The following is a 10,085-nucleotide window of genomic DNA, read 5'->3' on the forward strand; positions in this document are numbered from 1 at the left end:
CCCCCCGTGTCCCCCTGCAGGTCAAAGCCAAGATCCACAGCCACATCAGCCGCCAGCTGGAGTGCCTGCGCAGCCGCGAGGTCTGGCTCTTCGAGCAGGTGGACCTCATCCAGCAGCTGAAGGAGGAGGCGCTGCAGCAGCAGGCCCAGCAGCTCTACTGGGTGAGCTTTGGTTGCAAATGGTGCAGTGGGTGTTTCTCAGTAAGCTTTGTCCTTGCAAATGTTCTTCATAGTTGGGATCTTAGAAGCCAAAACAATAACGTGTGTTCTGTATTCCTGCAGTACCTGGGACAATTCAATTGTCTGATCCATCAGCTGGAACGCTCCTGTAGCAACGAGCTGGCAAACCAGATTTCAGTTTGCCTGGAGAGGTAAATATATTTCAACTTAACACAGTTGGTATTTATGTTGACTTAGGAATTTAATCTGATACTTTGATTCTAACAGAAGTGATAGTAAATCTCACTCACTGTTTCGATGTTTTCAATGGTTTCTAGAAATAAGATCTTTAAAGCAGTCTGAGATGTGATTCCTTTCATCTTTTTTATCTTAGATTGAAAAAATAAGATTACAGTGAGCAGGGGAAATATCCTTTGTGCAGATTATTTCAAATATGACTTGTTGATGGGAATTGATGTAAGAAGGAGAACCTTTGCTGACTATTTATTCTGTTCTTGGTTTGTGGATAGCCATCCCTCTGTGCAAGTGTTAGAAGTCTTTTTGTTAGGCAATTGGTGCCAAGGCAGCTTGGAAGCCTTTTTATGAAATAATGGACTGATTCACAAAACGTGATGGATGGAGAAGATTGTCTTGTTTGTTTTCTTTCTGTAACTATCCTCTTACTCTTTCAGACTGGAAAGTCTTACTCTCAAACCAGAGGAGTCTTCCATCCTGAATTTTGAGGCTGACCCATCTTACCTTCGCCAGGCTATTACCTCATTTGGTTCAATTAAAACAATGGTAAGCAACAAGACTTTCCTGAGTTTGAGTATGTGAAAAACAGTGGGGTTTATTTGAGGCAGTAGTGCAAGATATTTCAAGTGGTATTTCTGCTTGTAGTTGTACACAGATCCATTCAAGCTATAAGTCATATTCTAGCCATAAAATATACATACAGTGGTTTATTACCTGTTGCATGTAGCTCTGATTTTGACTGAATTTAGATCTAGTAATGTACACGTTATTTTAACATGTTTTGGCAGAGACTAAGGAAATGATAATTATATTCTTACTCTATTCCAGCAACTGAAAATTAATGATAACAGTTTTCTTTAGCTGTATCACAGGAAGTCATCTATAATGTATAAATATTTTAGGATTCTTATGTAAGCAGCGTATTTCCTGCATTATCAGAGATAATTCTCTTCAAGTGGACTGAAGGTAGTATTTTTATAGTAGAATTTTCTCTCTTCTATTTTTAAACATTGAGAAAATTGTGAGCCACAAAGAGCTGACCAGTTCTAACTGCACTTTACTCCTGCTTTATTGTAGAATTCATCCTAGAAAATGGACAAAACTGAGATTTACATTAACTTCTCCTTTCCTTACAGCAAACCTCAGAGAGAGAGAATACTTCTCCCTGGTTCCCAGGGCAGAACTGTGCCCTCATGAACTGTGAGCAGGTAAGATTAAGACTTGCATCAGTGGATGTTTAATTGTAATAAAAGGAAGGAAAAGGAGAACTTGAGCACAAGGTTAGCTTGCCTGAGAAATGACCCCTGTTTGTTAAGGTGTTTGAGCAGCCAGTAAGAGTTGCTGTGGTGAGCATTAGTGCTCTGATGATCCAGCTCTGCTCCAGGCATAGACATCCAAGAATGTAGTGTGAAAACTAACTTGGAGCATGGCTGTCAGTGTGTTTTAATTGAATGTTCCTTGACGTTGACAAGCCAGGACTTGGAACTGTGTTTTGATGTCCACCATAGGTTGCCTCAGCAATTAGACTTTCTCATAACCAGGAACCTTCTTTCTCAGCAGAAAAAAATGTGTGGGCCAGTGAGTGCCTCGCTTGCTGACTGGTTACTTGGAAGCAGACCTGTGGGTGTTTCCCAGGCTCCCTATGTTCCCAGCACCAATCTTGAAGAATGGGTCACACAGAAATGTGTGTCAGAGCCCATCCAGGTAAGCCTTTTGTGCAGTAAACCAGTTTTTATAAAGGGGAAAACACAGTATCTGATTGCAGGCAGAATGTGGTGGGAATTAAACCCCCTGTAATTCTCTTCACCTCCTATTCAGCTGACACTTTGCACTTGCAGCTGAGAGTGTTCTCATAATAACTGCGCAAACAGTTAATGAACATTGCCTTTTAGTGTTAATATATGCACTTCAATGTGTTTTTACTAGGAGCTAAATTCTTCCAAAGTTTGTTACTTTGAGCAAGCCTGGGGAAATCTGAAAGATTTGGAAAACTGGCTTCTGCAGAATCAACAGGGTGATGTTGCTGGGAAGATGGACCCTTCTGGCCGCAAAGACTCCACCTCTACTTCCAGCTCATCCTTTTCCACTATTGAAAAGGTGGAGGAATTGGAATCCCTTGGGCAAGAAGAGATGGACCTTTCTGACTGGCTGCTCACTCCTGACACAGAAAATGGAAGCAGTGCTTCAGATGAGAAGTGGAAGTATGAGTTTAAACCTTTTAGAGAAGAGTTCAATTTGAATGATTGGATTCTTAAAGCTGAAACATGTACTAGTTGTTGTGGAAGCCAGACCAAAAGTGTGGAAATTGAGAACCTGGGAAATCTGAAGTGCCTGAACGAGCATCTTGACGTGAAGAAGTCACCCACCACTTCTGCTGTAAGCGCTTGGCTTCTTCAGCACCCCCAGGCCCCATTTACAGTGGAAGATGTGTGCAAAGCTAACGAGCTGTGTGCCAGCTTTTCAGAATGTGTGTGTGATGAAAACTGCGGAAGAGACGCGCTGTGTAAATGGCTTCTGAGGAAAGATGGGAAGGATAAAAACGGAGTTCCGGTCGGTCCGAAAGACGTGCCACAGCCCGAGCACGAGAAGACCAAGTCTGCTGGCAGTAGCTGGCTGAACCCCACACAGCAGCTCCCGGGGGAAGCCCTTAGTGCAGAGAAAGCAGATTGTTCCACAGAGATTGCAGAACCCTTCAAAGTCCTGCTGGAGAGGCCGCTGACAAGCTGGCTGGCCAAGTCCGAGCACAAGGCAGGAAGCGCAGAAGAAAAGGCCAGTAGGGAAAAAGCAGACAGTAGCTTCAAGAGTCCCTTCCTAGACCTCTTGGCTCCATTCCACCTCCCCTTGAATGTCAACAGCTGGGTGTTGACATCAAACAACCTAGAAAACGCCAGCTCCCCTCCAGCAGAAGATAAATGGCTTCTGCGCAAGAAAGCACAAGTGAGCATAAGTTTTTGTTCCTGCTGTGTCTTAACCCAATGTGGCTGGTTTGTTGTTTTACTGAACTGAATGCCTCCCTCCTCTTCCAAATCCATAGCTCTTATGGGTGATGCTGACTTGTGGTTTCCTAGCTCTTTTCATATTTTCAGCAATTATTAGTTGCTTAAGTAGATGAGGCCACTAAATTAATCGATTATTCAACTCAAAGACTTGGAAATCAGCTTTATTTCCTTTTTGAGCTCTTGACAGAATTTGAAGGTAGATGAGAATGTATTTATGTTTGGAGATGAGTAATTAAGGTGATTTCTCTTTCAGGACTTTGGCCTTCCTACAGTTTGTGACCTTTTTGCTTGTATGAAGCTCAATGGAGATAATGAGAAATGGCTGTATCGGACTCCTTTACAGGTAGGACCTGCAGAATGTGCTGAAACAGCTGAGCCAAAACACAGCTTGGGGGTACAGAATGGAGGTGCTGGCAGCCAGCTGCTGTCCTCACAGTTCAAACATAATGTTTAACTGCACTGGGATTTCCTCCCCATGGACTTTTTTAACAGCTTGGACCATGCTACATTTTCATTTTTCCCCCTCTTTTGATCACAAGCCAGGAAGGGAATTATGTTCTTGAGTAAGTCACTCTTCAACCAGTTGACATTTTGGTAGAATCATTGTAACTAGAACATGCAATTAATGTCTCAATTCCCAGACAGCTTCTTTCTTGCCCCTGTCCTGTATTTACAGCTGATGTCCTGTTTTTCCTTTCTGCCAAGATAGCTCTTCATCATTGTCTTTGAAACTCAAGAAAAAAGTCCTCCTTAGCAGGCATACTTCACACCTTAAAAGGCAAGATACTCAGTTCTAAGAAGTATTGGAAGGCTTTTTTTTTTCCCCCCAGGGTGTCTTATGTATGTTTTTGTTTCCAACAGTGTTGTTTTCTGTTTATCAAAGATATTAACTCCATTTTCAATTTGTTTAGATGTGAAGAACTGGCAGCAATGAGATTGTCCCCTGCCCGCTGATCAATCGCACATCACGCTGAGTGACTGCAGCCAGCTGAATTCTTGTGTTTTGTGTTTGGCCATCTGCTTTTTATTCTAAAATTGTAACAGAAAAGATTACCCATGTAACAGAGTTACAGTGCAGAAAATGCCTTTTTGTTATGATTAATTCTGAAATGTAAACTCCCTGAGCATAAGCAATCTGATACTCTAGAGGTGTTAGTAAATTTGTATCTGTTATGGGACTACATGAATCATTAATGGGTTGTCACTTGAAGCCAGTGCAAGCAGAAAGCAAACTCTGGTGCTGTGAAACATCCACCTTCAGCAGCGACTGTGGAAGTGTTGCTGTTCCTTTCAGCTGCTGCTACTTTGTCATGAGTTGGGTTTCAGCTCCCTGGGATCACAAGACAACTTAGGCTGTATTTGGAAGCAATTTCTTTTATTGAGCAGTTGCTAACTGTAAAGGTGTTATTTTCATCTTGTATTGGTGTGTCTCCTGGCTGAGTGTGTGCAGTCCAGATTTTTAAACAGACATGGATTTATGGGATGTGACACGTGACAGAATTGGTAACTTAGTTCTGCAGGAAAACTTGTCTTGCAGATTTTTGAGCCATTCAGAGAACAGGGTAGGATGTTAATTTTCATGGTCGAGCAGATCAGATCCTACCATGTCCCCTGCATAGAACAACTATCTGAATTTCACTGAAAAGGTGCAAGATGAAATGTGTCTGTTTCTGCTAGTTCCACCTGGATAATTCATCATTAACTTCTGTTGACTAAACCACTGGAGAGCAGACATCTTAGCCACTTAATATTGAAAGGTAATGCATTTGGGGAATTGGATGCCTTCTCATGAGCTTGATGTCATGCTGTTTAATTGGGAAACACTAACTTGGCAAACTGTGTGGCTCCCACTGACCCATTTTAAAGACATTTAACCTGTGGATTTCCATGTTACTGTGCATATGCAGGTGGGGTCAAGTAACTGATCCTTCTAACTGCAGACAGAATAGCAGCAATACCTCTTTAGGCATTCAGCATTTGCAGCCTGGGGGGAAGAGTGTGGAGAGGTTAGATGGAAATGTGGATCACACCTGTCAGCTTGCATGAAAAACTGTGAAGTTACATAGTTTCTGGTGCAACTTCTACTCGCTTAACAAATTGCTCTTAATGGCTATTAAAAACAACCTCCCCTTCTCCCCCTCCCTGCAGCCTGCCTGGCAATAAAAGTGATTTCAGTTCTTTACAAACTTGTAGAAAAGAAATCACTGGCAAGATGCAACCTTGGTATCACTTTGCAGTGTGAACACATTCCCTTCTCCTAGAACCTGTACCTTTGGCAAAAAATCAGTTTTTTCAGTCTGAGAGGGGACACTGCACATGTGAAACCAGACCACAAAAGTACTTGACGTCAGTGGACCACTTGAGGCTTCCTCACTTCATTCAGTTGAGGCTTTCTGCTGGAAGCAGAAAGGTGTTTTTAAGTTGGCTTTCCCCTTGGGCTGTGTCCTTGTGCTGCATGGGAAGCCTGCACTGTGACTAACACCAGGAACAGCCAAATTGGGTTAGCAGCTGAGCTGGAAGGTGATGTGACCTGCAGCCCACCACTACACCTCCTTGTAGTCGTCATTGTGTGCTACTCTGTCAGTTCATTACCAGCCTTTAACACTTGGGGTATGTGTTCCTTTACTGACTCAACTGACTTGTTATCGCTAATTGATGTTTCTGTCAAACATTGATTAGTCTTTTCCATTAAAAAATAATTGCAACCAAAGGCGTGGTGTGTCTTCTGTGCAAAATGGGTGACAAGAAGACTGGGGCACGTTGCCTGGTCGACTTCTGCCCCTGTGCTTCCATCCCTGTGTGGGACGTGCACTTGTCTGTTCTGTGGGCTGTGGGGAGCCCCTGCCATGGCTGAGACAAAATGATGTTTGCTTCTCTTGAAACAGTCTTGAATGCTTCAGGGAGGATTTAAGGATTTTAGTAGCCTTCAGTCCTCTTCTCCCATGGCTTGTAGAACATCTCTGTTATGGCCACACAACTTGAATTGTGTTCCTCTCTGGCTCTTCTGCTTTCCTGGTTTTTGAACATCAGACTCCCTGCATGTTTTGTCCTCCTTTGAGGATTTTCCATTCCTTTAAACTCCAGGCTGTGCTGGAGAACCTCATGAGACAACATGCAGCTGGGCCTGGCAGCCTCTCAACCACAACACCCTGAATTCCACGTGTGGGTGTGCACACGGTTTTCCTAAATCGACTGGAGGTTCTGTGTTAGAAGCAGCCACATGCAGAGCTCCAGAACATGCATCCTGAATGTTTAGCTTTCAAAGATGGGGGGAAAAAACATACTTCAGGTCTTCCAGTAGCCAGAGCAGAGAATGCTATTGCTGGCTTCTTTGAATAACAATGGGAGACCTTTTTCCAAGCAATTTGAGACTATCAGGTTGCACTGAGGAATGGAATTCTCTCTGAAATGCCTAATTCTGCTTCTCTCCCACCCCATGGAGCTGGAGCAGCGACCTCCCACTGTTCCCTCACCCGAGTTTCTGTAACAAATGAATCCTATCTTGTTCTGTGCAAAATAATCCAAACGCTTTGTGGTCACCATCGTGCACCTGTTGGTGAAAGTCTGGAGCTTTAAGGCTGAGGTGGGGAGACTGTGAGCCGAGGGAGGGCCCATCAAAGGCCCCCTAAGAGTTGCCAGCAGCACAGGAAGGTGCCCCAGGCTTCAGCCAGTGGTGAAGGTGACTCACAAGGTGAGTCAGGGAATGGTGGCAGAGGTGTCCTGGCCCAGCGCAGGGCTCCTCAGGCTCAGCCTTGCTGTGGTGCCAGCAGTGCTCCCCGAGAGAGCAGCTGACTGGGAAGAGACAGCCCCAGGGAACACAAGACACACACATGATGATTCTGTGAAAGTACCAGAAAAAGGCAGTGGTGCCCCTCGGCGTCACCACAGTGCCTGACATTCAGCAGTACAGGCCAATGCCCAGGGTACTCAGAGCTCTAAATAAAACACACACACCGATTTCCTAGCTAGAATTTATTAAGCACAGGGGTAACCTTCTGTTAAAGCAGCAAAAAGGATTCCCTCCCTCCTTTTTCAGTCCCAGATTAGATCAGAAGATATAAGCTGGGAACACTGGATCAGTTTCCTGCCCCGACATGCGTTGCCCTTGTTTTCAGAAGCAGACTCTGCTGCGCTGAGGAAGCTGGAGATTTCCTACCACATGACTAGTCATTGCTCAGAAAAATTCCCCCAACCTGCAGAATTCACCTGCTGACAAAGAATGGTGAAAGTGGTTTGCCTTCCTGCATTCCAAAGACTGTAACTTGCTTGCCAAATCCTTTTTGCAACTTGATTTCACTTCCTCTTTTTCCTACCAAACTCTTTGCTCACAGCTTTAAGTAGCAACTTCAGACTGATGGTTTGACATTACACTGTGAACACAGAACATCATAAAGAAGTTCTCTGTATTTCAGACTTCACCTCCCTCACTGCTGCCTCTGTGCTGGTTGTATTCCATAGCTCAAGCTATGGATCACTCCAGACACAAACAGGTAATGAGCCAAAGCTTTAATAGCCCTAGAAACAGTTGTTTCAGAAAAAAGGCACTCAGCTCCACCCCAGGTAACCAATTCCAGGAATTCTGACCTTGTTCCAGACTGGGTGACATGTGAAGCTGACTGGAGTCAGCCCAGCCTGAAGGTTGTGGCAACCTTGGACTGACAAACACTTGTTCCTACACCATCTCCAAGATACCTAAAGGAGGAAGCCTATCTGTTAAGCTTGGATCACATTTCAGTCCTGAAAAACCCTATAAAAAACCCAGAAGATAGATAGATACATTGCAAAGTTCCTGGCACTTAAAAAGAAACCTCTGCCCACCACCAGCCCCCAGAGCCACCATCAGCCCTTCCCCCAGCTTTGTCAGGAGTGCAAGTCTCAGTAGCTGTGACCAAGAGGCAGGGGTGGGGAGGAACTCACTGATGCCAACGTGGAGAGAAAAGCTCAGGAAGAAAGCACACGTGTTCCCCTGACGCCCCATGTGCCAGTGCTACATCACCTTCCTGCTGCCTGCAAGCAGGGGACAGCTTCTTTAGTGGTATTGCCCTCAAGAAAAAAAGGTGCTAGAAGGTCTCGCTCTAACACCACAACACCAACACAGGCACCACTGAAATCAGCAGTGGACATGAGGATTAACAAGAAACAGCAATTACAAATGAGAAAAGACAAGACCCCTTAGCTACAGGTAGTTAAGTGCTGGCATAGAGCATCTATTTTGACCTATTTGATCTCTTTTGGTACCCAAGCAAAGCTAACTGACTTCAGCTGTGAAGGCCTGTTAGCTAGACCACTTGCTCTATAAAAAGCTTATCTCAGCAGTCCTCTCCTTCTGAAGAGGCCTCTTAGAGAAGCTCCCTTTTTTTCCTCAGAGGAAGGTAAGTGCTGCCACCTTTCCTCTACTGCTTTTGTTGTTGTTAATTTGTTGGGTGCAATGTAATTCTCAAGAGCTGTTTCAGTAGAGAGAACTCAAACTCTCATTTTGCATTAAGTTGTCTACTGATCAGTAAGATTTTTGTTTTCCCCTTGCCCTGCCTTCACATTCTCTCAGAGCTGTTTAGTTATTTAAAAACTGAAGGGATGTGCTTTTATACAGTGGCTCTAATTATGGAACTAATTCATAGCTTACTGTTTAATTTATCTGCAAACAATGCTTGGTACGTGGTTTAATTTTAATGCTGGAGAAGGTGTAGGTTTGCTGTATGTCTTCATTCTGCCAAAACCTATTAATGTTACCTGGGGAAAAAGCTTGTCACCAAGTAAAAATCCTGCAATAGGCAATGAGGAGTATTTATACTGCTTACACTTCTAACTCTTGGCTAAATGAGTTTTGAGATCCTGGAGCAAGTGTTCTGGTAATCTACTGACAGCTGTTGTACAACAGCCCCTGTAACTCATCCAGAAACAACCAGTTCCTTATTTATTAGAGCAAACAGGGGAGTGGAGGGAAGCCCTGGTGTGCCTGTCAGCCTGTAGGTTCACTTCCCCTCACCCACTAACTCCCCTGGATGTTACCCCATCAGTCCTCCACGACACAGCTGTCACTAAGAGTCACTGGATGCAGCAAGTTTTTGCCTCCTCAGTTGCAGGAACAGTGAAGCACAGAGACGGTGTTGTGCAAGCACCACCTTTTATTCATGATGATGTCCCTTTCAGAGCTTACCCTTTGCTGCCAGAGTGCCGAGCCCTCTGCCAGCTGCTGCTGGAGGCTCCTGTTGGCTGCGGCTCCCGGCGGCGCCCGCGGCAAGGCTGCGGTGAGCAGCTCTTCACATCCCCACAACCTCCCCAGCCTGGCAGAGCAGCAGGAACAGCTATGGGGCTCCAGCATGCCTCGTAGCTCCGGCCCAGGGCTGGCTGGTCAGCGTGTCAGGGAGGCTCTTATCTTGGTGGCCACTCTGCTTGCTTGTAGGTCCAACAAATATTGCTGCCGCTCCAGCAGCTGGCGTTCGGGAGGGAAGCGGCCCGTCCAGCCCCGTGGTGTGGAGAGGTTCCTCCCAGCACAGCTTCCTTCAGTGACACACTAATTGCAAATAAAACAGGAAGGGGCAGCAGCCAGGGCTGTCGGCTGGTCTGGTCGGGGGCTGCAGGCGTGTCCTCTCAGAGGGACTGTCGGGCCAGGGAGCCCTTCATGTGCTCCCAGTTGTTGTAGAGCGCGTAGAGCCCCGTGAGCGCCAGCCCC

The 10,085-nt window shown here is 45.2% G+C and overlaps 1 protein-coding gene across 1 annotated transcript; it reads left to right on the top strand.

Annotated features, from left to right (window-relative positions):
- Nucleotides 1–11: 11 nt before the first annotated feature.
- On the top strand, nt 12–3,755 carry NCOA4 (nuclear receptor coactivator 4; the record flags this gene model as incomplete). Its single annotated transcript, XM_008948413.1, has 7 exons — nt 12–161; nt 282–370; nt 851–959; nt 1,550–1,621; nt 1,971–2,117; nt 2,340–3,350; nt 3,666–3,755. Coding segments are annotated over 7 exons (1,668 nt in total), but the record flags the coding sequence as incomplete, so codon positions are not given.
- Nucleotides 3,756–10,085: the final 6,330 nt, after the last annotated feature.

Source organism: Merops nubicus, unplaced genomic scaffold, assembly GCF_000691845.1.
Source record: "Merops nubicus isolate BGI_N331 unplaced genomic scaffold, ASM69184v1 scaffold46799, whole genome shotgun sequence".
Classification (NCBI taxonomy): Eukaryota; Metazoa; Chordata; class Aves; order Coraciiformes; family Meropidae; genus Merops; species Merops nubicus.